The following is a 27,193-nucleotide window of genomic DNA, read 5'->3' as shown; positions in this document are numbered from 1 at the left end:
TGCTTACTATCTTAACAGCCTTTGGGGAGGAAGGGATGGATCTAGCGGGGAGCTTCTCTGCACCAGGCATGTTATTTATACTTTGCCATTTAGTCCACAGCAACCCTGGGAGTAGAGGTAAGGTCGTACCTTACCTCGCCTGTTTCACGGTTGAGGAAACCCTTGAGCCTCGACTCTGAGACATTGAGTGGGAGCCCAGTTCGCACAGCCATGTGGGAGCCCAGGGATGTCAAATGCCAAAGCCCCTTCCCTTGCCATGGGGGATACCCTCTGGGCTCTTGCCCTGTAGCCTGGGGTTGGGTGTTCCATCCAATAGTATCTTCTTTAACTTTGTGGGCTGCAGGAAACTGAAAACGCACCTGCAGCATCTCCGGTGGAAAGGAGCGAAGAGCACGGACCAGGAGTACAAAGAGAAGTGCTGTGCGCGCTGCCAGAGGGTGCTGGGGCTCCTGCTGCACCGGGGCGCCGTGTGCCGGGGCTGCAGCCACCGCGTGTGCGCCCATTGCCGAGTGTTCCTGAGGGGGACCCATGCCTGGAAGTGCACGGTGTGCTTCGAGGACAGGTGAGCAATGCCGGTGGTTGGATCCCTCCCACTGACTCAGGTCTGGGAGGAGGCCTCTTTACAAACCGCCCCTAAAGAGAGCGCTCACTCCTCACCTTCAGCCAGTGAATGTGTACCGAGTGCCTGATAGGGAGCTACCTTTCTAACCTTAGAAGTTATCTTCATCCAAAAATAAATTTTATCATATAGCAACATTTTTTTTTTTGTTTACAGAAGTTTGGGCCAAGCGCGGTGGTTCATGAGGTTAATCCTAACACTTTGGGAGGCCGAGGTGGGTGGATTGCTGGAGCCCAGGAGTTTGAGTCCAGCCTGGGCAACGTAGTGAGACTCTATCTCTACAAAAAATACAAGAATTAGCCAAGTGTGGTGGTGCATGCCTGTAGTCCCAGCTACTTGGGAGGCTGAGATGAGAGGATCACTTGAACCTGGGAGGTCGAGGCTGCAGTGAGCTGTGATCGTACCACTGTACTCCAACCTGGGCAACAGAGTGAGAACCTGTTTAAACAACAAAAGTTTGTTAAGTCTAAAGATGGGCTAACCCAGGAGTTCAGATTCATTTGGATCTCTTCACTAAGTGCTGTCATTTTCTTAGCACTTAATTTATCTCCTTCAGTACCAGTGGAGTAAATTATAATGTAGGGAACATTGGAGTAATCCTTTGAGGCTTTAAATACCACCTTTTTGAAGGAGGCAAGCTGACCTGTCTTTGATACTCAGGTAAAGAAATGGACATGCTTTCCATTAGTAACAGACTGATTCTACGTTTATAGTAATAAATTTGTGTTAGGGGTTTTAAGACCAGTTTTAACATGGAATTGGTGTTTTTGCACTCCCCATTCTGAAAACGATAAAGAACTGACTTGGCTTAGACTCCCGTTGTTCAGAGCAAGAATGAACTGGCCATGAGCTCCGTGAAAACACTAGAGGGGTGAGTCCGTCTGCTGGGGGAGACGGTGCACAAGGACATCACAGAACTTTGGAGAAGGGAGGAATGCTAGGCTGGTGTGAATGGGAGTCATCAGAGACCCGGAGATTTGAAAACCACTTCTAAATATTGTCACAGATTTGTGAGAGCTCCAGGGACAAAGACTGTGGGAGGCACTTATACAGTGTGGGCATCGTGGCTGGGGTTTCTCCCCACTAAATCGGGAAGGTTGTGTTTAACGCACGCCCTGGCGTTCATCTGCTTAAGTGTCCTGTCCCTTAGCAAGACTTACTGTATTTGAGTCATCTAGCCAGAGGGGTGAAGTGGTTCAGCCCGATTTCTTTGCTTTCGAACTGCATCCCGTCCATTTCGCTCACAGCGTGCCAAGTCACACGGACGGTGGCAGAATTAGCCTTCTCTTCTCATGTTCCTTTGGTTTGCTGAAGCCATTGTCCTTCAGGCTTTTCCTTGCCTGAGAGCAAAACATAATTACTGCGAGCTGCCCTGGCAGCATAGGGGGCAATTCCAAATCATCTCTAGAGTGAAGATGGCCTCAGGATCTTCTTCCCCATTTCAATCAACCATATGTATTTGAAGTCTAATGATAAACATTGCTGGACAGGGTGTTACATTTCTCAGCGTGTTGTCTTCTTCTAACAATCAACTGTAAACAAAAAATCAAAACAAGAGGACAAGGTCTGCGGCAATCTCCCAGGAAGCTGACAGTGTTGAAATCTCTGCCCTAGCGAGCACTGTGTCCCCGGCACTGTAACTTTACCCTCTAACTACATGAAATACGACTTCTAAAACCCCAGCTTCCTTATTTTGAAGAGGGTGGTTTTCAAAATACCTCAGGTCATTGCATTACTATGAGTGCATTAACAGGAGAAGTCGGGAGGGGAGAAAGCCTCTGTCCTCTCTCCAACTTTACCCAGTCTGGGCTGTCCTCCTCCTTGTAGGACCAAAACAAAGATGAGACTGTATAAAACTTTAGAATCTTGACATTCATAACTGTCGCACATATGGGGACCTAGAAAAGGTTTTTGACTCCAATCAGTGTCTCCCCTGCTTCTTCCTTCGTTTCAGGCTCATTCCTCAAGAAAAAGTAGATCCGTGGCGGGAGCAGGGTGAGGAAAATCGTTTTTTAAAATCAAGAAAGAGGAAGTGCTAAGGTACCAAAGACCAAAACCAACCAACAACTCAGGGGTTGCCACAGAACAAGAGGCCTGTGGCAGGTGCTGGCCCTGACCTTGTGTAGAGAGGTTCCAGGGGACATTTCAGATACAGTTTCTGTCTTCAGGGAAAGGTTTCTCTTGGAGAACTACTGAGTGCCAAGCTGCCAAGGTCCCTGGGGGCTCAGAGAGGGACAGATGAGGCAGGCTGAGTGGCTCAAGACGACTTCCAGAACATTCATGTTACTAATTTCCATTAGTAACAGACTGAATCTACGTTTATGGTAATAACTTTGTGTTAGGGGTTTTAAGACCAGTTTTAACATGGAATTGGTGTTTTTGCACTCCCCATTTTGAAAACAATGAAGAACCGACTTGGCTTAGACTCCCGTTGTTCAAAGCAAGAATGAACTGGCCCTGAGCTCTGTGAAAACACTAGAGGGGTGAGTCCTCTGCTGGGGGAGACGCTGCACAAGGACATCACAGAACTTTGGAGAAGGGAGGATTGCGAGGCTGGTGTGAATGGGAGTCATCAGAGACCCTGAGATTTGAAAACCCCTTCTAAATATTGTCACAGATGGAATATTCTTTTAATGTTTTATTAAAAGATTAAAACAATTGTATGGGGTAGCTACTACTTTCATCCTCATTTTACAGTTGAGAAAGTGGAGGATTAGAGACACAAGATGGTTTGTCCATGGTCATATCAATAAGAACAGAGTGAAGATGGCAACTCAGGTCCCCCGGGACCCCAGGCCTCCCTCTGAATCTTCAGTCCTCTCCTGCCTGCTGGGAGCCTTGTCCTGGGAGGGCAGAGTCTTTTTTTTTTTTTTTTTTTGAGACGGAGTTTCACTCTGTCACCCAGGCTGGAGTGCAATGGCGTGATCTCGGCTCACTGCAACCTCTGCCTCCGGGTTCAAGCGATTCTCCTGCCTCAGCCTCCCGAGTAGCTGGGATTGCAGGTGTCTGCCACCACGCCTGGCTAATTTTTGTATGTTTAGTAGAGATGGGGTTTCACCATGTTGGGCAGGCTGGTCTCGAACTCCTGACCTCAGGTGATCCACCTGCCTTGGCCTCCCAAAGGGCTGGGATTATAGACGTGAGCCACTGCGCCTGGTTGGCAGAGTCTTAAAAGCCACTCACAAGAGCTTGCCTCCGAAGCAGTAGGAACTGGAGTCTGAGTGTGTGCTCTTTGCCAAGCAAACACCATGCCGAAAGTCTGTGTGTTCTGCAGGGCAACATCAGGAGGGCGGAAGGTACCTGAGAGTTGTTGCAGTGAATGAGAGGCACCGAGGGAGGAGGCTGGTGGCAATGGTGATGGAGAATGGGAGAGACAGGAAAAGGGGAGGATGGACCTCGGTTACAGGGGATAAAAGAGAAAGGTGAAAAGTGATTCTGAGGACTGGCCAGACAGGTCGCTTGGCATGCTGAACTGGATCACGGGGCATCAGAGAACCAAAGAAGGAACAGAAAGAGCCCAGTAATCAAAGGCACATTGGAAAGGACCTGGAAAAACAAAGGAAAATTGCTTTCAGTAGTGAAAGGGCGGCATGTTGTCCTCAGCAGGGGCCAATCAGAAAAGAGTGACTTGGTAGGAGAAACAAAGAAGTTAAAAGCAGAAACATCCTTGTTTTCCACCGATGTTTCTTCCCCTGGAATGTGTTGACAATTTCTGCAGTGAAAGGGCAGATGGTAACAATTAAGTTGAAATATCAAGGAGGACACTATGCTTTGTATATGTTTGTTTTAGCTTCGTTTAAAAAATAAGGTTAAGCTTGATGATTTATGTTTGCATTAATTTTTTTCTGTTGAAACTAATATACTATGCGGTAACAAATTCCATGTGTAATAGAAACCTGCTCTTCTCCCCTAAGACTGCTGAGGAATTACTCTTGTTCAGACTTGTTTCCTTCAAATTGTGATCTTCTTTTCATGCTTTGTAATTGCTGTGACCACAACAATTTGATGATTCTTCAGTTTCAGATATCTGTGGACACACTGCCTGTTTCGTTAGCAACATTTTGCTGCCAGTCAGGTGCTTTACAACCAAATCGGTTTGTGCAGAGAATTCTGTAAGTTGCAAATATTTTAACAATAATAAAGGTGCAGCAGAGCTTATATACCATCATTAGAACAGAAGGTTTCAAGTTGCAGCAGGTGATACTGGTGATTTCAGGCTACCTTTCTGGATTGCTCAAATTTGTCTCTTGTACCACAACTGATGCCAACAAAGAGCAGCTTAAGTGTGTTCGGTTGAAAAATTGATCCAGACCTTGGCATTTGATTATTGTGTTCTTAGCTCTCAGGTTGGGTCTTGAATTATTGCTGCGGAGCAGTAGTGGTTAAAATAAGACCTTGAAATGTATTAAAAGGGAGGTGAGCTGGATGGGGTCATCCACGAGGTCATGGATGTGGTGTGCATGCCTGTGGTCCCAGTTACTCATGGGATGCCCAAACGGGAGGATCACATAAGCCCAGGAGTTTGAGGCCAGCCTGGCCAACATAGCGAGACTTCGTCTCCAAAACAACTTAAAAAGGTTTTGTTGTGGGCCGGGCGCGGTGGCTCAAGCCTGTAATCCCAGCACTTTGGGAGGCCGAGACAGGCGGATCACGAGGTCAGGAGATCGAGACCATCCTGGCTAACACGGTGAAACCCCGTCTCTACTAAAAAATACAAAAACTAGCCGGGCGAAGTGGCGGGCGCCTGTGGTCCCAGCTACTCGGGAGGCTGAGGCAGGAGAATGGCGTGAACCCGGGAGGCGGAGCTTGCAGTGAGCTGAGATCCGGCCACCGCACTCCAGCCTGGGCGACAGAGCGAGACTCCGTCTCAAAAAAAAAAAAAAAAAAAAAAGGTTTTGTTGTTGTTGTCAATTTGGCATTTCAGATCAGGACTTAGATGTAAAGATATTGTTCTTTGGGAGGTCGAGACGGGTGGATCACGAGGTCAGGAGATTGAGACCATCCTGGCTAACAAGGTGAAACCCCGTCTCTACTAAAAAATACAAAACAAAAAAACTAGCTGGGCGAGGTGGCGGGCATCTGTAGTCCCAGCTACTCGCGAGGCTTGAGGCAGGAGCATGGCATAAACCCCGGAGGCGGAACTTGCAGTGAGCTGAGATCCGGCCACTGAACTCCAGCCTGGGCAACAGCCCGAGACTCTGTCCCCCCCCCCCCAAAAAAAAAGATATTGTTACAGGATGATGCATTGTATTTTCTGCATTGCATGAAATAATTTTTATTGAAAATCAAGTGACATTTCAAAGGAAGTTCTATTCTAATTATGTTTCTGCCTAAAGTAAACTTCCCAGAGTTTAGAAAATGTAATCTTTTAAATTTCAGACTGGTACTCCCAGTATTTTTATAATCCCATGTTTTGATAAAATATTGAGTCATCGTTTTCTATTCACAAAGGCAAATAACTAGTGTATGAGAATGGGATAAATCACCCTCACTCTTGAAAATATGTCTATTCTTCAAGTGAGTGAAAGGTCTAACTCTATAAAAGACTGAAAAGAAATTGAATGCCAAGTGTGGTACAGGAGAGTTGGCAAGGAAAGATTTTAGCCGGGTGTCAAGGTTAAGATGACATTTGTCTACTGACTGTTTCTTGTTTCAAAACCTTATTTCTTTTTTTCCTGCTAAATCCTACTTTTAACATTGCTGGCCAGGTACGGAGGCTCATGCCTGTTATCCCAGCACTTTGGGAGGCCGAGGCGGGTGGATCACTTGCGGTTGGGAGTTGGGACCAGCCTGGCCAACATGGTGAAACCCCGTCTCTACTAAAAATACAAAAATTAGGCCGGGCACAGTAGCGAGCGCCAGCAATCCCAGTTACTTGGGAGGCTGAGGCACAAGAATCGCTTGAACCCGGGAGGCAGAGGTTGCAGTGAGCCAAGATCATGACCCTGCACTCCAGCCTGGGTGACAGATTCAATCTCAAAAAAAAAAAAAAAAAAAAAAGTAGAAATTTATGGAGTACTTTTTTTGTTTTTTTTTCTTTTGCGACCGAGTCTTGCTCTATTGCCCAGGCTGGGACTGCAGGCACCCGCCACCATGCCGGGCTAATTTTTTGTATTTTTAGTAGAGACGGGGTTTCACCATGTTAGCCAGGATGGTCCTAATCTCCTGACCTCATGATCCACCCGCCTCGGCCTCCCAAAGTGCTGGAATTACAGGTGTGAGCCGCTGTGCCCAGCCAGGAATGGCTTTGAAGGCATAAGTTGCCTTCCTTTTCTCTTTGTATTAATAATCTTCTCCCTCAGGCTGGATGTGGTGGCTCACGCCTGTTATCCCAGCACTTTGGTAGGCCGAGGTGGGCGGATCACTTGAGGTCAGAAATTCAAATCCAGCTTGACCAACATGGTGAAACCCTGTCTCTACTGAAAATACAAAAATGAGTTGGACATGGTGGTACATGCCTGTAATCCCAGCTACTAGGGAGGCTGAGGCAGGAGAATCGCGGGAGGTGGAGGTTGCAGTGAGCCGAGATCGTACCACTGCACTCCAGCCTGGGCAACAGAGTGAGACAATGTCTCAAAATAATAATAATAATAATAATAATAATAATAGTAATGATAATCTCCCTCAACATTTAATGTATTTTTCTTTCTCTTTCACGTTCTGGCAAGTGTCTCTGCCAAGTCAGCCTTACAGATTCAACTTTCCAGCCTGCCAGTTCTGCTCTTTTCTGCTGATAAAACAGAGTTCATTCTGCTTTGGCTTGGTTAGTTTATGAAATATTCCCTTATTGTAGTCCTGCTGTCTCTTCATCCGGGCTCTTCTTTCTATCTTGCTGTTTCTTTTCCTCAGGGGTGGGTCTTGGATGTTTTTGGAGGCTGATTGCTTTCTGGAAGTTCCCTCTGGTTCCACGGAGATGCACGGTTGCAGAGGCTGCTGCCCTGGTCTTCTGGATTCCATGTACACTGCCTGTGGCATTTTTTTTTTTTTGAGACGGAGTCTCGCTCTGTCGCCCGGGCTGGAGTGCAGTGGCTGGAACTCAGCTCACTGCAAGCTCCACCTCCCGGGTTTAGGCCATTCTCCTGCCTCAGCCTCCGAGTAGCTGGGACTACAGGCGCCTGCCACCTCGCCCAGCTAGTTTTTTGTATTTCTTAGTAGAGACAGGGTTTCACCGGGTTAGCCAGGATGGTCTCCATCTCCTGACCTCGTGATCCGCCCGTCTCGGCCTCCCAAAGTGCTGGGATTACAGGCTTGAGCCACTGCGCCTGGCCTGCCTGTGGCATTTTATCCGAAGTTCTTTGTTGTCTCTTTAGAAAGCCAGGTTGAGGGGTTGCCCACAGAGAGCGTGTGCTCCTGCTTTCGGCCTTCTCTTCACCCCTCTGTCATGGTGGATCCCGCTTCTTAGGTCTACAGGGAGAGGACAGGTCGGTGCACAGCATCTAACCATTTTTATCGTCAAGGCCTTAAACAAGTACAGCTCTCTTCAGCTGCAATATAATTTTTCTTACTTTCATTGACTGGTTATCTGATGTAACAGACCAGGAGTCACAAAATTGACATCAACAGACAACAGATGATAGGGCACAGGCCTTGTTTGTTTTGACCTGTGCAGTGTTTAATATTGATCATTTTAGTGCTTTAAAATGGGCGTGTATCCTGTGGTAAAGCACAATGCCCACCCCTCCCTGTTGTCTCCCCTCCCAGCCCCCTTCCCTCATGTAGAGTTTCTGCTTGGTCCCTCAGTGTGTGGCCCTGCCCAACACAGTTAAAGGGTGTGATACCCACTCAATTTCAGTGCACACTGCTACAGGGCTACACCTATTTTGGATCCCACCTTGTCCCTTTAATTCTAAGGATGCCCCCCTGCAGAAGGGAGGACATTCATTCATTCACTGGGGCTGCCATGTGCCTGGCTGGAGCTTGTAGCTGTGAATATAGCACTGGGTGTGACAGAGGGGGACACTTGCCTTCTCTCTGAGGTTAAGCAAGGGAGAGTTATTCGTGTTTTGTAAGAACTGTTGGTAGCAGCTTGATAAAAACCCTTTCTTTATCTTCATCTTGATTCTCTGACTCCTTTGATAGTTACCTAGGATTCAATCACAATGATCGGTCTTTTTTTCCTGTAAGGATGTCGAAATCAGATCAGTTGAGCTGGTGGAAAAAACGAGTGTTTTGCTTTGTAACTGTGAACCATTTTAGATGCCAGACTAGTTGAAGAAGGGCTGGTCACAGTGGCTCACGCTTATAATCCCAGCACTTTGGGAGGCCGAGGCGGGTGGATCACCTGAGGTCAGGAGTTCGAGACCAGCCTGGCTGACATGGCGAAACCCAATCTCTACTAAAAACACAAAACTTGGTTGTGGTGGCAGGTGCCTATAATTTCAGCTAATAGGGAGGTTGAGGCAGGAGAATTGCTTGAACCTTGGAGGCAGAGGTTGCAGTGAGCCGAGATCGTGCCATTGCACTCCAGCTTGGGTGACAAGAATGAAACTCCATCTCAAAAAAAAAAAAGACTATTTGAAATAAAAAAATAAATAAAAATCCAACTGTACACATGCATAGGACGAATTTAGCTGGGAATTAATGTGCAATTGGACAAACTATCATGAAAAAATTAGGTTGATCTCAGTTTTACAATATGTGGCTTCTGCTGCTGCTGCTTTTATTATTATTATTTTTTAAATTTTATTTGAGATACTGTCTCGCACTATTGCCCAGGCTGGAGTGCAGTGGTGCAATCTCGGCCCACTGTAACCTCCGCCTCCTGGGCTCAAGCAATCCTCCCACTTCAGCCTCCTGAGGAGCTGGGACTACTGGCTTGCACCACCATGTCTGGCGAATTTTTGTATTTTTGGTAGGGAAGTTGCCTGGGCTGGTCTGGAACTCCTACATTCAAGCAGTCCTCTTGCCTCGGCCTCCAAAAGTGCTGAGATTCTAGACATGTCCCACCGATGCGACTTCTTGATTTGAAGTTTTTGTAGCTCATGTGTCTGAAGGGCTGTCTGGAGACTTCCTTGCCACTGGGGTACTGGTTGGAGAGCAACTCTGCACAGGACATATGCTTCTTTAGGGATTTGAAGAATCCTGGCTATGCAGACCAATTTTCTACCTCTTGTCAGTTGAATGGTGAAAATACATTAAGCAACTCTAGGGACATCATGCTGACTTTTCTTGGAACATAGAGCATAGATGCAGCAGCTTAGCCAGCTGCAGATGCAAACAATTTAGATGCAAAATGCATTACAACATGTGTGTTTGGCTAACTGCTTGTTAGTAATGAGGTCAAAATATTTTCTGGTGGGGTCTTCCATTCATCTTATTATTGAACATTTGTGTGTAGAATTTGCCAAGTGTTTTTCAACAGTTATGTCTGCTTTGATAATGAAATGACAGCATTAGCAGAATTCAGGGCTGTGAAAATGGATGCTGAAACCCCCAGAAGTTTCCTAAGAGCCATCTAGGCATCCAGTGCTTGGCGTTTATAATTCTAGTGATCCCCATGTAGTTCATGTGAAGGTCCGTCATGGGTCAGGTGTCCTGATTCTAGAGCTTCGGCTCTCCCCGCCACCCTAGGCTTTCGCCTTTTGAGATATATTTATGGGCTGATTGAAAAAATTTTAAAGAAGTAAGTCATGATTCTGAAAAGTTTAAGGGCACAAATTTATTGCTAAACTCATTAAATCTTTCAAGAAACTTTCATAACCTCATTCTGAGTTAAACATCTGGGAAGAAGTGCTAGGTACTTTCTTTGGTTACTAATGAATCACACTACCCTGTGTTGGCCCCTAACATGGACAGAGACTGCAGGATCTACCACCTTGATCATAGACTCTGAGGACAATGAGTGGTCCTCCTTTGTAAACTTGGGATTAGGCCGGGCGTGGTGCCTCACACCTGTAATCTCAGCACTTTGGGAGGCCAAGGCAGGCAGGTCACTTGAGGCCAGGAGTTCAAGACCAGTCTGGCCAACATAGTGAAACCCTGTCTCTACAAAAAACACAAAACTTAGCCAGGCGTGGTGGTGCATGCCTGTAATCCCAGCTACTTGGGAGGTTGAGGAGGGAGGATCACTTGAACCTAGAAGGTTGAGGCTGCAGTGAGCTGAGATTACGCCACTGCACTCCAGCCTGAGCCATAGAATGAGACCCTGTCTCAAAGCAAAAAGCAAACAAACAAAAATCTTGGGATTAGCGTAGACAGTGAGTCCTTACAAAAGATATTGTGGAATAATTGCTTATGAAGCCGCTGATTTTGCAAGCAAGGGTAATGGAGACCTGGGCCAAACCTAGTATTCAAAGGAAACAGCCTCAAATGCAAAAAGTGCTGGTTGTCATATGGTTTAGGGATAAAAAATACTGTGGTATTTTTATCCTTCTATTCTTTAATCACAGATAGGCCCAAGAGATCCTCAAGTTTGTGTCCAAATCTCTGTATGCCAAATTAGCTCCTGCTTAAACTGTGCAAGTAATCAGTTGGGATTAAATGAGATTAGATGGTTATATTAGATGATTCACGCTGGGTGACTAGGATTTTAATTTATCTGCTTGTGTAGGTTCTGAAACCAGGGCTGGAGTCCTTTCAGTGATTTGCAATGTTCATTCACTTAGGTGCTTTCACCTTTCGCTCTTCCTTCTCCTCAGCTGTTTTTCATTTTCTGCGATTGTGTGTCTGTGTGTATGTTTACTTACCGACGTTGTCCCCCTGTCTGATCAGCTCAGTCGACTATAGTGTCTCAGATATGGATATTTTGGGCCCAATGGTAACGGGCTGGAGCATGTGAGAGAGTAGATGAGCTGAAATGGGTCACTTAACAGAAAAGCAATTCTGCAAGTAAGGTGCGTTTATCAGGTGGGGACCTTGTAATTCCTGCCCTTTGGATTTGCTTTCCTGTCCCCTCCTCTAAGGGTTAGACCTTGAGCTGTTCGCCAGGACTGAAGAGGCATCTTCAGAAACTGAATATGGAGAGGTCCTTCAAAGGCATGGGAATTTACCACCCACGGCTCCCTCTAGACTTGCCCTGATTTTTTGATGTTCTGCTTCCCACAAGGGGGAATTTTCTGCTCCAGGGGAAAATTTCTGCCTAGAAGCAGAGATTGCCTTAAGGTGTTTTGTGTTGATTTAGGGGATTAGATAATTGAGTTTCTGACTATGGATGTAAACTTTTCCCTGTCTCTCTAGAGACGTATCTCAGTTGTACATTTTATATATTTTTGGTTCTGAATGGTAGTGATGATTATAAAAATTCTGTTATAGGCCAGACACGGTGGCCCGTGCCTGTAATCCCAGCACTTTGGGAGGCCAAGGCAGGTGGATCACTTGAGCTCAGGAATTTGAGACCAGCCTGGGCAACATAGCAAAACCCTGTCTCTACAAAAAAAACCACAAAAATCATCCAGGGGCGGTAGCGTGTGCCTTTAGTCTCAGCTACTCAGGAGGCTGAGGTGGGAGGATTGCTTGAGCCCGGGAGGCGGAGATTGCAATGAGCCGAGATCGCGCCGCTGCACTCTAGCCTCAACAACAGAGCCAGACCCTGTCTCAAAAAAAAATTCTATTATGAAATTCTTAAATGCTCTCTCTATATTTTCCTTGTTCTAGTCACTAAGTATTGGTAGTAATCATTTATGTACTAATCAGAAAATAGTAGTGTCTAACCAGATGGAGAGAAAGTTGGTTGATGTCTTCTGACAATTACTAGCACTTCATAGAGAAAGGATATTTTGAAAAATGTGTATATTGACATATATTTGTGATTTTCCTTACATTAGCAAGCATTAATTTTTTAAAAAATCCACTTGAGTTCATATATAGCCTAAAAGAACCTAATGGAGAATTTATTTCAGTCAGTACTGTGATTTATAGAAGAGAATTAGTCATGAGTTGAAGTTTTAATTTTTTTCTTAAATTCACATAACAAAAGAATTGGCCAGTTTTGTGGCACATTATTTTAAGAATGTGAATATCTTATAATATTTACATGTTTGCCTTTTTATATCCTAAAAGGATATTAACAATTCTGCCTTTCTGAGATAGATTGAGGTTGAGTATGGATTCCCTAGAAAACCAAGAGGAAAACCCATGTTAGGACGTTAGTTTCGAGCAGTTAGCATCTCGAGTGCCTTCTGTGTGACTAAGATGGTAAAGTCCTGCCATAGGGAGCTGCTGTCAGACCAGCGGGCCAAGCAGGGCTCCTTTCCCCTGATTCACAGGTGGTCTGCTCAGGCGGATCACCTGAGGTCAGGAGTTCGAGACCAGCTTGGCCAACATGGCAAAAACCCATCTCTACTAAAAATACAAAAATTAACCGGGTGTGGTGGTGGGTCCCAGCTACTCTGGAGGCTGAGGCAGGAGAATCACTTGAACCCACAAGGTGGAGGTTGCAGTGACTTGAGATTGCACCACTGCACACCAGCCTGGGCGACCAGAAAAAAACGAAAAAACAAACAAAAAAAAACAAGTGGTCCACTCAGATTTAAGTCCCCAAATCTTCATCGACACACATTGATCCCATATTCCATACTTCAGGTCCTCCCAAGAATCTTCTCACGTGACCCTGCTCTGTGGGCTCTTGGTGCATGTTGTAAATACAAACTAACCTTAGTTTAACCTACAGCTGATGTCCCTCAAAGGCCAATGCATAGCATCGAGTTTTCCTGTAGCCCATCATTCATGCCAGAGCTTCCCACCATTGACATGATACATTGGTCATTTGTGTTGTTGTTGTTGTTAAGATGGAGGCTTGCTCTGTTGCCCAGGCTGGAGTACAATGGCGCGATCTCGGCTCACCGCAACCTTTGCCTCCCAGGTTCAAGCGAAATTCTCCTGCCTCAGCCTCCCGAGTAGCTGGGATTACAGGCATGTGCCACCATGCCCAGTTAATTTTGTATTTTTAGTAGAGACAGGGTTTTGCCATGTTGGCCAGACTGGTCTCAACTTCCCGACCTTAAGTGATCCACCCACCTCAGCCTCCCAAAGAACTGGGATTACAGGCGTGAGCCACCGTGCCTGGCCGATACATTGGTCATTTTGATGACAATAATTTTGTTTCTCTTTGTGTATTTGTTCACAAAACATTAAGTACTGGATTTGTGCCAGGCACAAGTATATGTTAATATGCTTAATGTATTCACATATTATAAACTGAACGTACATATGACATGCAAGATAAAACACATGAGGGTGGGAGTTGCGTGGCTTTGCTGCTGATACTGAAATTACTTCGCCTCTATGGGGAATCTGTAAAGTTAGGGGTTTAAGCCAGGAAATTGATTGCTGAGGTCCATCGCAAGACTAATATTCTGTGACCTTATGTAACCCTTAAAAGGGGTTAATATAGCACTATTCATATCTTCTCTTTCTGAAGCTTCCTTTCTGCTCATTTTTTCAGGAATGTCAAAATAAAAACTGGAGAATGGTTCTATGAGGAACGAGCCAAGAAATTTCCAACTGGAGGTAAATGCTCTTTACTTTTTTGTCAGAGTAAAATGATCTATTCCTAGTTTTAAAATATTTGACGTTAAGACTTTAGAATATAAGCAACACGATGGGTTTAGTCTACTGGCCCCTACGTCTTGCCGTTCCATTTGCTGATGCTCTCACTGTAATTCACGCCGCTCATTCCCTCTGCTTGCTATTCTTCCCTCCGCCCATTTCCACCTCTGAGGTTGGCCCTATTCTTTTTTTTTTTTTGAGATGAAGTCTCGGTCTGTCGCCAGGCTGCAGTGCAGTGGCACAATCTCCTCAGCTCACTGCAACCTCCGCCTCCTAGGTTCAAGCGATTCTCCTGCCTCAGCCTCCTGAGTACCTGGGATTACAGGCGTGCGCCACCATGGCCAGCTAATTTTTCTATTTTTAAGAGACGGGGTTTCACCATGTTGGCCAGGATGGTCTCGAACTCCTGACCTCATGATCCGCCCGCCTCAGCCTCCCAGGGTGCTGGGATTACAGACATAAGCCACTGTGCCCAGCCAGGTTGGCCCCATTCTTTAAGGCTCGTGCACCACGAGGTTTCCCTGGCTTCCTGCTTCTGGGCGTGATGTCCCCTCCTCTGAAACACCATCAGTGCCGGGTTTGTAATTCTCTTATGTAATTGTTGCAAAGTTCCTTATACTGTAGCATTGCTTGTGCACTTCTGTTTCTCTCTACAAGCAGTAACTGTGATTTTAAAATCTTGTTAGCCTGTGTTGCAGCAAAGCACAATACCTTGTTTATAATACTTGAGTAAGATGATTGAATCAGTGAAGACCACAGTGAGTGAATAGCATTTGAACCGAGCAGAGGTTGATGGTTGTGGAGTGAGCGCATGTTGTGATGATATGGGTGGAAGCGTGCATTTCGTCTGTGTACTATGAATGTCTTATAATGAGATGTTGACCTAAAGAAGGAAACTGAGGCAAAACTAATATAGGTGGAGAGTTTATTTGGGCCAAGGCTGAGGTCTGCAGCCCAGGAAACACTTCCAAGGGCTCTGGAGAACAAAGGAGAGAACGGTGAATCAGGAGAGGGGCGATTACAAAAGTCAGTTTTCAGGAATTCTCGTGGGTTTACAGAAATACCATTGATTCATGACTGGCTATCTATTGCTGAGCTACAGGGTGTGGGTGATGGTGTCCAGTGTGTGGCGTTGTTAGGATAATTTATGGCTATTGGTGGTGACATTCAATCTAGAGTCCATAGAGCAAGTGGCTTTGAAATGATTAGTTAGCCCAAGCTGGGGGACATGATTGCAGTCTCATTTCAGTGTCTCTCTAGGCCTGATACTTTAAAGGGGGCTTGTGTTTCTTAGATTAAAAGTTTCTTTTCTTTTTCAAAAGTATTTGCAATGTAAGGTGTGCCGGTGTAATTGGTAGCTAGGACCTGGACCTGTGGAGAGGACGATTTGTGCTGTGATGGGGCATCGGGACAAAGGTGCATACAGGCACCGTCACAGTGGAGTGCAGGCAGGTGCTGTGGGAACCACATCTGACTGTATCAGGAACGTGGGCAGCACCCCTCCTCTGATGTGGTGATGGGGACCTAGACCCACAGCCTGACTTAGAGGGCAGTGGTGGCTCTTTTCTAGAGAAAGTGGCAATTTGCAGGTAGAACCTCACCCAAAAATGTGTTGGCAGTAAAGGAAGCTGTTCATTTGGGTTGATATTCAGCTTTTATAAAGGGTGGGTTTGCCCAGGTATAGATTTGGTTGGTACTAAATTGTCCCATGGCTTATGATTCCTGGCTCTTCTTAAGAAAAAAAATGCTGCTTCTGCCAAGTTTATTAGAAACCTAGAGGAAAAAAATAATACTAAGGGTCATGTCAGGCAATGGAATGAAGCAGAGATGTCTGTTTCCTCTAAGCCAGTGTTTCTCAACGCCTTCTTACCGCCACCCTCTCCCCTACCCCACACAGCCTTTTTAGACACTTTTTCAAAATTGCTACCATAACATTTTGATATCAGATATCATGTATCTATGTACTGAGGCCTTTTGGAGAGTCACAGACTGTTGAAATAGCTAAGATTTGCTACTAATCTTTGTCCCCTTAGGGGTGCCATCATCCCATGTGGAATGTGTGGCCTTGGCAAAGTAGCTGCAGCACAGGACCTTTCTCTGTTTTTGTTGCTTTTATGTTTCTTTCTTTTTTTTTTTTTTTTTTTTTGAGACAGAATCTCGTTCTGTCGTCCAGGCTGGAGTGCAGTGGCACGATCTTGGTTCACTGCAACCTTCCCCTCCTGGGTTCAAGGGATTCTCCTGCCTTAGCCTCCTGAGTAGCTGGGATTATAGGCACACACCACCATGTCTGGCTAATTTTTGTATTTTTAGTAGAGATGGAGTTTCACCTTGTTGACTGGTCTTGAACTCCTGACCTCAAGTGATCCGCCCACCTGGGCCTCCCAAAGTGCTGGGATTACAGGCGTGAGCCACTTCACCTGGCCACTTTTGTGTTTCTTTAAAATACTTTTTTGACCAGGTGCAGTGGCTCACACCTGTAATCCTAGCACTTTGGGAGGCTGAGGTGGGCAGATCACCTGAGGTTGGGAGTTTGAGATCAGCCTGACCAATATGGAGAAACCCTGTCTCTACTAAAAATACAAAATTAGCTAGGCATGGTGGCACCTGCCTGTAATCCCAGCTACCTGGGAGGCTGAGGCAGGAGAATTACTTAAACCTGGGAGGCAGGGTTGTGGTGAGCCAAGATGGCGCCATTACATTCCAGCCTGGACAACAGTGAAACTCCATCTCAAAAAAAAAAAAAAAAAAAAAAAGAATCTTTTTGCTGATTGTCTGGAGCCTTCTTCAGAAGGTAGAGTCTACCCTTTTCCACATCAATTCCTAGCTTATAAACAGTAGTACTGTAGGAGGTGAAGTTTCTGTCATTTCTCGATGCCAACTCAGTGCAGACATCTCCTTCACTGAAAACGTTTTCTGCGTCGTTGGAAGTTCTAGCATCATTATTTCAGGTAAGTTTTCATGTGTGCATGAATGTGTGTGTGTGTGTTTGTGCACACACGTTACCATCTTGTCATCTTTTCGCACTTCGTCTCTCCTGAGTGAATGGGAGATGTTGTCACGGTGACTTAAGATAAAAAGGGAATTAGGAAAGAGGTGAGACTGGTGTCTCAGGTTTTCTTTTTGCCTTGTAACTTTATATAAGAATAAAAACATCAGTAAGGACAAACAAACCAGGGTTAGGAAAATCAACCTAAGCATAAATCATTCTTTTTTGCTGATGTCATTTCTACCAATGTATAAAATAAACACCAGAAAAACCCCAACTTCCCCTCCTTCTTTTCAACGCTTCCTCACATGCCAAGGTGCCTCATCTTCCTATTGTCCTGTTTCAGTACAGTTGGGGTGAGAGGCATGGAACTATGGGGGAAGATGCCAGGTTGGGAGCACACAAGTAGCGCTATGAGCCAGACCAGGTTGGGTGGAGTTTGCCCCGGGCGAGTCAGGAACGGTAACCAAGGATCAGGTCACAGAGGTTTAGGTGGACAGGCAGGAATTCCACCACGCGCCTATTTGTGCCCCTAAAAGAGAACCAGGTGCAGTCGTTGAGGAGTTGAATTGGATTTGTGTGCTGTAGCAGTTAAGATCCACTCAGGAAAATAGAAACTGTCTGGTTATTTGAATAAGAATTTACTTTAGGGATTGGTTAGACAGGAATTGGAGGCAAAAAGGGAATAGTGAGAGAACAGAGCTAGCAGCTGCAGGAGGCCGACACCCTCCGACCCTGCTGAGCCGATGCTGGCCAGACACAGGTCAGAAGGAAGGCAGGAGCCCCTTCTCCCTCCTCCTGGCCCTGGTCTCCCTCTGGAAGTCCCCATTGGACCGTAATAGGGAGGCAGCTGCAACCTCAGTTCTCTGATGTGTTCCAGAAAAAGTGTGGTTTTGCATGTTCTCTAGTGTTTTTGTTGTCATGATGTGGGCAATACTCTTTCCAGCCCTCTATATCCTGAGCGGAAGTTAGAAAAACTAGATGGTGGTTTAAACCACAAAAGTGTACAGACAGCTGCAGTCTGTGCCTCTTTCCATGCACTGGTTATCTACTGCTGTATAGCAAATTCCCCTCAAACCTAGTGACACAAAGCAAGTAACATTCTTTTACAGTTTCTGTCTTCGGTGGAAGGCTTGCCTGGGTCTGGGGGATCTGCACTCTTGGGGCTTACCCTCATACCTGGCCAGTGACTGCCGGTGTTGGGAGGAGGACTTGGTTCCTCACCATGGGGATGTCTCCACAGGGCTGCTTGAGTGTCCTCATGACATGGCGGCTGGCTTCCCCCAGGGCAAGTGATCCACGAGAGAGAAAAGCAGAGCCCCACAATATCTTTTATGGCCTAGCTTCAGAAGCCACACCCTGTCTTTTCTGCTATGTCCTATGGGTACCACAGGTCAGCCCTAGTCAGAGGGGACAAAGGGTCTGAATATCAGGAGGCAAGAATCACTGGGACCATCTTGGAGAAGGCTACCAAATCCTGTGTTCCTTATCTTGGGAGAATGGCGGCACCTCTCACTCTGTCTCCAAATCCACAGAGCTGAGAATCATACTTGACTCCTTTGTTCCTCATTCTGCCGCTACATCTGATCAGTCAGCAAATCCTGACATTTCTGCCTCCCGAGTCTCGAATCTTCCTCTGCCCCTCATTCTCATTTCCAACGTAGCAGCTCCTAACTGGTTCCCAGTGACCCCATCTGCTTTCCCCTCGTTCCATCTTTTATTCTGTGAAGAGAGAGAGCTTCCTTTTCTCTTTGAAAGGAAGTTACTTTCTGATTACAGAAGTAATGCAAACATTGCAAATATTTGGGAAACACAGAATAGTATTTAGACGCAATGGAAATACTACCACAATCCCAAAGTACTGTAAATTACATGCATGTGTATACACGTGCAAACTCACAGCCTTCTTTCTAGGTGAGCCTATGCATGTGTGTGCACAGATAGACTTATCCAATTAAATGTATTGTTATCAGACTCTATGTAGTTTTATCTTGCTTTTACAATTCAACTTGGCATAAACATTTTCCTGTGTTATTAAGACTTCTTCAAAAATGTATTGATGACTCCATAAAATACACCAAATAAGTGCACCATAGTTTATTTAACCTGTTCCTGAAAGTCTGTGGGTCTATCACTGTATTTGATTTTTTCATGTTACAGATAACTATGTGATGAACATCTTGTACAGGTATCTTGACATGTCTGTTTATTTTGGGGGGATAAATTCTTAGAAGAAGAATGGTTGGTCAAGTGTATGAATACTTGAAAGGCTTCTGATATTTTGCCAAATTACCCTCTGGGACTGTGTCATTATTTACAACACACTGGCAGGGTACACAAATTTCCTTCTTCCCACACTCTGCCCCCATTATGTTCCGACCTTTGAAGCATGATTTCAAATTACATTCATGTAAAAAACTAGACGCCAGGCGCAGTGGCTCATGCCTGTAATCCCAGCACTTTGGGAGGCCAAGGCAGAAGGATCGCTTGAGCCCGGGAGTTCGAGACCAGCCTGGGCAACATAGTGAGACCCTGTCTCTGAAAAAATTAAAAGATTAAAACCTAGAAAATGAAGAAAATTATAAAGAGCAATGTGAAAAAATACAGCAGCTTCACCCAGAGAACAATCATTGACATTTTAGTATATGCCATTTCTGTTCTTTTGTGAGTGTATCTATGCTTGTGGGTGCATATCTGTATGTGTGAATATATGTGTGTGTATACACACATCTACATAGACTTTTTTAAAGTATTTAGGTTGAACCATAAGAAATTGGTATTTTTAGGCAAAAAGGTATTGAGTAGAGGCAATTTCACATGAGTCAAGCTAATATATTTACATAATTGAAATCAAATTGTATGTACAGTTTTATCCTAATGTTTCTTCATGTAATAATTTACAAGGAACATTTTCAGTATCTGTAAATATCGTTGGCTATATGATTTCTGATGAGTGCATCTCACCCCATCATAGGAATGTGTCATTATTTGTTTAACCAAATAACTATTGTGGGCTAGTTAGGGGATTTCCAGTTTTCTGTGGCATTTTCGAAAGTTTATAATGTTATTAAAATGAGAATAATGCAAAGAACATCCTTGTAGATATCTCTTTGGCACACCTCTGAATATTTCTAGAAAGAGAACAAGATGAAGGTTAGGAATGTTGCCTCCTTTGGAAAGGGTGTGGAATTATCCTTAAAAATAAACCAACAAGCAAACCAACAAACAACTTTGTCAGTTTGGCAAAACAACACTGGTCATGCAAAATGGTTTTCTCATCGTTTTGATTTGAATTCATCTAATATCTTCCACTTTTCAACCTTCTGTAGATGTTCTTGGTATGTGAAGGCGATTAGTCCTTTTCAGTCATGTTAGTTGCATATGTATCTTCCTAGTACGTATGCTTTTAACACAGAGAAGTTTTTTTGTTTGCTTGTAGGCAAATCTCCTTTTTCTGTATAATTTCTTCTTTTGCTTTTATGTGTCAAGACTTTTTCGTTATCCTATGATGGGTTAAATATCCACATTAATTTTCTTCTAATTTTTACTTAACTTTTTTTTTCCCCCTTGAGACAGTCTCTCTGTCACCCAGGCTGGAGTACCATGGCACAATCTTGGCTCACTCCTCCACAGCCTGGGTTCAAGCGATTCTCCTGCCTCAGCCTCTTGAGTAGCTGGGATTATAGGCACATGTCACCATGCTCAGCTGATTTTTGTATTTTTAGTAGAGACGGGGTTTCATTATGTTGGCCAGGCTTGTCTCGAACTCCTGGCCTCAAGTGATTTGCCTGCCTTGGCCTCCCAAAGTGCTGGGATTATAGGCTTTAGCCACCATGTTAACTCTTTACAATCATCAGGAGGCCCTATCTAATTTTTTCCTCCCAATCCTTTATGTTCCCAGTATCATTTGTTACATAACCATTCCCCCTTCCCATTGCGTTGTAACCCAGGGCCATTGATTGGCACAGCGTGGGGCACCATGCTCCTTGTGCCCAGCCCTGTGCTCCAGGGGGTGCCATCTCATAGAGGACACACAGTGCCGTCCCCTTCACCTGCACCTTTTGGCGATTTGGCCCTAGCCGGATTTTGAATGTTTGAGAGCAGGAGCTATGAGTAAAGGAATAAGTGAATAAATAAATTGAGCAAGGATCTGCTCATTTGGCCATAAAAAGTGCTGTTAGAAGGAGTAGTGTCCATTGTCAGTGCCTAGCACTTAGTAGGCACCTTACAAATGTAGACTTCCTTTCCTTGTTGGCACCAGGAAACCTAAAGCTAAATGTAACATTCAGTTGCAGTAATTCCAGGAATCATTACACCCTCTGCACCCAGTTTCCTTTTCATTAGCTTTTACTTATTTCTCTTTTGATGACCTTATTTGATATGTGCAATTTAAGATAAAATGCCCCCCACATTTCCTTGGAAGTAGACAAGCTGTAAGTAAGAATCCAGTGAAGAATAATAGGTTAATTGTGGCAATGTGTGTTGTGCTATTTTTTCAACTATTAAAACAGTTTAAAAACAAAAAAAAAAAAATGAGCCTCAATTCTTCATTTCGTAGGGAGATAGCACTAAAAATTTTAAATATTTGGATTTATTTTAAAATTTTTCTGATTATAGGCTGGCTTTTTCCCCTAAAATTTCATAACTTGATATTTAGTGTTGTGGTCTTAAAATAACGTCTTTGATGCCACAGCGATGGCTCATCTGTAGTGCATTCAAATTAGGCAAGCACCCAGACCTTCGTAGGATCTCTTGTCTTTTGGAAGCTCCCCAGGACAACCTAGCATCTTCGCCTTCTGTGCCTCCATCCACGGGCATTTAGCAATCTGTGCAGAGGGTTTTTAATGTGGCTTCTGGACCCACGCTCCAGGATCAGCTGTAAGCCGATTCAAATTCAACGTTCCTGGCCTCACACACACAGGTTCTGATTTGATGGGGCCAGATGGGGTTCAAGAGTGAATGTCTGGATGAGGGCGGTGGGTCATGCCTGTAATCCCAGCACTCTGGGAGGGTGAGGTGGGAGGATCACTTGAGGCCAGGAGTTTGAGACCAGCCTGGTCAACATGGTGAAACCCTGTCTCTAATAAAAATACAAAAATTAGCCGGGCATGGTGGCGCATGCTTGTAATCCCAGCTACTCTGGGAGTTGAAGCAGGAGAATCCCTTGAACCCAGGAGGCGGAGGTTGCAGTGAGCCAAGATCGTGCCACTGCACCCCAGCCTGTGCAACAGAGACTCCATCTGCAAAGAAAAAAAAAAGAGTGACTGTTTAACAGTTCCCCAAGTAATTTTTTTTAATGTACTTTAGGTAGAATAACAAAATTAGTAAACAATTATGACGGAACTTTTTTAGGTCACTAATAACTAGAAAATAAGCTGAAAATTCATCACTCTTTTGGCATCTGCTAACCATATAGAGATGATGCCCTCTTCTGGCTCCTCCCTGTAAATGCACATCTTTTACTTTTTTTTTTTTTTTTAACCACCATGACATTCTGTTCCTTGATATACAAGCTTAAAAGCAGAAAGATGACAATACTAATATTAAACTTTTTTTTTGAGATGGAGTCTCGCTCTGTCACCCAGGCTGGAGTGCAGTGGCGCGATCTCGGCTCACTGCAAGCTCCGCCTCCCGGGTTCACACCATTCTCCTGCCTCAGCCTCCCGAGTAGCTGGGACTACAGGCGCCTGTCACCACGCCCGGCTAATTTTTTGTATTTTTAGTAGAGACGGGGTTTCACCGTGTTAGCCAGGATGGTCTCGATCTCCTGACCTCGTGATCTGCCCGCCTCGGCCTCCCAAAGTGCTAGGATTTCAGGTGTGAGCCACCGCGCATGGCCAATATTAAACTTTTTAAAGTTAAGAAATGGTTAAATGTACTAGACAAGCAATCTACTCAGACTTTCACTGTATTTCTAATAATTAGGGAAATAAAATAATTTAGAAAAGCTAAGGCTTAACATAGCCTCTGATAATTCTCTCAATGATTCATCACGTAACCAGGTTAATTATTGTATCTTATAATTATGAAGGAAAATGACCTTTATCCCTCCCTCCCAGTAGTAAACGTGTTTGAGTTCTTCAGGTGACTTTTCCAAGTTGTATTCTTCTGCGTGGGCAGTTTAGATATGATCCGTCCCATCACAGGGTTATGAGGACAGCATCACATTGGCTGTGTGGGCTTGAAACACTCAGGCTCATGAGTTAAAAGAAGCAGGTGCCAGGCTGGGCGCGGTGGCTCACGCCTGTAATCCCAGCACTTTGGGAGGCTGAGGAGGGTGGATCAGGAGGTCAGGAGATCGAGACCATCTGGGCTAACACGGTGAAACCCCTTCTCTACTAAAAATATGAAAAATTAGCCGGGCGTGGTGGCGGGCGCCTAAGTCCCACCTACTCCGGAGGCTGAGGCAGGATAATGGCATGAACCCAGGAGGTAGAGGCTGCAGTGAGCCGAGATTGCACCACTGCACTCCAGCCTGGGTGACACTGCGAGACTCTGTCTCAAAAAAAAAAAAAGAAGCAGGTGCCAGTCAATACATAGCTGACTGTATCCCAGTGCCCTGCCTGCCTTTCCTCTCTGCTGGTTTGCTCAGTAAACACCCCTCACCCCTGCAATTCATCAAATGGATTCTACAAGGATGATTCTGTAAAGCTTTCTTTGAATTACAAATGGAGTCCCTAGTTTATGTGTGCATATACTCCTCAAAGGATGTCTTTATGAAGTCATGTTTATTTCCCAGATACAAATTTGAAAAAATTTGTATAAACTTTTGTTTTATTTTATTTTACTTTATTTTTTTGAGATGATGTCTCATTTTGTCACCTAACCTCTGGAGCACAGTGGCAGGATCTTGGCTCACTGTAGCCTCAAGTTCTTGGGCTCAAGCAATTCTCCCACCTCAGCCCCCCAAGTAGCTGGGGCCACAGGCATGCACCACCACGCCCGGCTAATTTGTTTTGTTTTGTTTTGTTTTGTTTTGTTCTGCTGAGACGGAGTCTCACTCTGTCACCCAGGCTGGAGTGCAGTGGTGCGATCTCAGTTCACTGCAATCTCTGCCTCCCTTCAAGCGATTCTCCTACCTCAGCCTCCCGAGTAGTGGAGATTACAGGTGCATGCCACCACACACAGCTGATTTTTGCATTTTTAGTAGAGACAGGGTTTCACCATGTTGGCCAAGCTGGTCTCAAACTCCTGACCTCAAATGATCCACCTGCCTCAGCCTCCAAAAGTGCTAGGATTGCGGGTGTGCCACTGCATCCAGCCTTTCTTTCTTTCTTCTTCTTTTTTTTTTTAATTTTATTTATTTATTTATTTATTTATTTTTAGAGACAGGGTTTTGCCATGTTGCCCAGGCTGGTCTCGAACTTCTGAGCTCAAGCGATCCACCTGCCTTGGCCTCCCAAATTGCTAAGATTGTAGGCGTGAGCCACTGCGCCTGGCCTGCTTTTATTTTAAAAGAAAGGTGGATCCTATTCTTGAATATTTTGTTACTACTCTCCTTAAGAGGAAAGATAAACACATCACCACTAAAAGGAGTGTGTGCCTTGGAAGCGTTTTCCCAGAAGATTGGATTGCTTGTCATGTCCCTGAGATATTTTTAGATGGGTCCATTTAAACTAAGTAGAGCCAAGACTATCAGATTTTATGATTCATGTAATAAGACCTTGCCCTTCAAAGTTTTGCTTTCTCCTTGTGTTTCTATATAATAATCTTTCTGAAACAGCTTCTTGATTTTATTCATTTTTTTCTTGACGTGAGGTTTCACTCTGTTACCCAGGCTGGAGTGCAGTGGCGTGATACTGGCTCGCTGCAGCCTCCGCCTCCTAGGATCAAGCAATCCTCCCTCTCAGCCTCCCAAGTAACTGGGACCACAGGCGCGCACCACCACGCCCAGCTAGTTTTTGTATTTTTAGTAGAGACAGGGTTTTGCCATATTGCCCAGGCTGGTCCTGAACTCCTGGGCTCAAGTGATTTGCCCACCTCAGCCTCCCAAAGTGCTGGGATTACAGGCGTGAGTCACTGCACCTGGCTGATTTTATTCATTTTTGATTTCATGATGCCTTTGGCTTTGCACATAGTAGCAACTCAAAAATTGAATTGATTAGAAGGTCCAAGTCACTTTGAATACATGAATTTGACCTAGACATTTTTTGTATCTCAAGTATCTTAACTGGACGACTGGAGTTCCCCGATGCTTTCTGAGCGCCTGCGTTCCTTCCAGGACTACTTCTTTGTCTGTGTGTCTCCTGATGTCCTCTGAGCCCTGTCCGTCACTCCTTGATAATGAGGTCACTTTAGGCAGCCTACTTCTTGGTCCTGAATTGTCATGACTACCCTACTACTTACTTGCTTCGTTGGGTTTTCATTCACTGTTTTCAAATGGAGGAAGGACCATGATTAGGTGGGCTGGTAATCAGGTTCGTCAATATTTCATTTTACTAAATATACTCCCTGCTCTTTTGGGAGTTGGCAAACAATAGCCTGCAATCGAAATCTGGCCCATTACCTGCTTTTGTAAATAAAGTTTTATTGGAACACAGCCGTATTCACTCATTCTCATATCTGTGGCTGCTTTTGCAACAGGTAGTTAGTTGCAACAGAGACCTTATGGCTGGCAAAGCCTAAAATTTTCTACCAAAAAATTTACAGAAAAAGTTTGCTGACCTTTATTCTGGATGATCAGTTGATAAAATACAACAACGCTTTCATGACTATCATTATTTTTCTTATTTCAATGAACAGCATGGAAACCAAGGTGAAGTAATTGAACTGAAGGGATTTCTGAATGAAGGATTCATGTGCTCATATGTTTAGACAAAATTACTCATTAGGCTAGTTTTTAGGGAGTAATTTGCTGCTGTTAAACTGCCTCTTCATGTGAATAATTTTTTAAAAGAGCAGACACATATATACTTAAATAGGAAATAATTTTGAATTTAAGAACTTCATGTTAATTTTTTAAATTGTGGCAAAATATGCACAATATAAAATTTGCCACTTTAGCCATTTTTAAGCATTAAGTTCATTGGCATTAAGTATATTTGCATTGTGCAAACATCACTACTATCTGTTTCTAGAGCTTTTTCATCCTGCTGTGTTGAAACCCTGTACCCATTAAACAATAACTCTCCATCCTCCCCTTCCCCCACTGTTCTACATTCTGTCTTTATGAATTTGACTACTCTAGGTACCACATATAAGTGGAATCATCATGTATTTGTTCTTTTGTGTCTGGCTTATTTCACTTAGCAAAATGTCCTCAGGGTTCATTCATGTTGTAGAGCATGTATCAGAATTTCATTCGTTTTTGTGGATGAATAATATTCTGTGCCATGGATATGCCATGCTTTCTTTATCCGTTCATCCGCTGGTGGACGTTTGGGTTGTTCCCACCTCTTGACCATTGCGAATAATGCTACCGGGAACATTGGTGTACAAATATTTACTAGAGTTCCTGCTTTAAATTCTTTTTTTTTTTTTTTTTTTTTTTTTTTTTTTGAGACGGAGTCTCGCTCTGTCGCCCAGGCTGGAGTGCAGTGGCGCGATCTCGGCTCACTGCAACCTCCGCCTCCCGGGTTCACGCCATTCTCCTGCCTCAGCCTCCCGAGTAGCTGGGACTACAGGCGCCCACAACCGCGCCCGGCTAATTTTTTGTATTTTTAGTAGAGACGGGGTTTCACCGTGGTCTCGATCTCCTGACCTTGTGATCCGCCCGCCTCGGCCTCCCAAAGTGCTGGGATTACAGGCGTGAGCCACCGCGCCCGGCCCCTGCTTTAAATTCTTTTGTGTTTATACTCAGAAGTGGAATTACTGAATCAAATGATAATTCTATGTTTAATAAGGAACTGCCGTGGAATTTTCAGCATCTGCTGCCCCATTTTATTGTACTTCCCCACGAGCAATGCACAAGGGTTCCAATTTTTTCACATCCACACTAACACTTATTAATACTTTTTTTTTTTTTTTTTTTTTTTTTTTGAGACAGAGTCTCACTCTGTTGCCAGGCTGGAGCACAGTGGTATGATCTCGGCTCCCTGCAATTTCCACCTCCTGGGTTCAAGTGATTCCCCTGTCTCAGCTTCCCGAGTAGCTGGGATTACAGG

At 44.6% G+C, this 27,193-nt stretch overlaps 1 protein-coding gene across 1 annotated transcript in view; it reads left to right on the top strand.

Annotated features, from left to right (window-relative positions):
- Positions 1-27,193, top strand: part of SYTL3 (synaptotagmin like 3) — a 111,306-nt gene that overhangs the window by 13,387 nt on the left and 70,726 nt on the right. Inside the window, exons 5-6 of the mRNA XM_025382178.1 lie at positions 344-562; positions 14,001-14,065. Coding sequence (XP_025237963.1) covers positions 344-562; positions 14,001-14,065 — 284 coding nt within the window. The remainder of the gene's footprint in view (positions 1-343; positions 563-14,000; positions 14,066-27,193) is intronic.

The sequence above is a fragment of the Theropithecus gelada genome, chromosome 4, assembly GCF_003255815.1.
Source record: "Theropithecus gelada isolate Dixy chromosome 4, Tgel_1.0, whole genome shotgun sequence".
Lineage (NCBI taxonomy): Eukaryota > Metazoa > Chordata > Mammalia > Primates > Cercopithecidae > Theropithecus > Theropithecus gelada.
The sequence above is the reverse complement of the archived record's forward strand: the minus strand, read 5'-3'. Positions and strand labels throughout refer to the sequence as shown.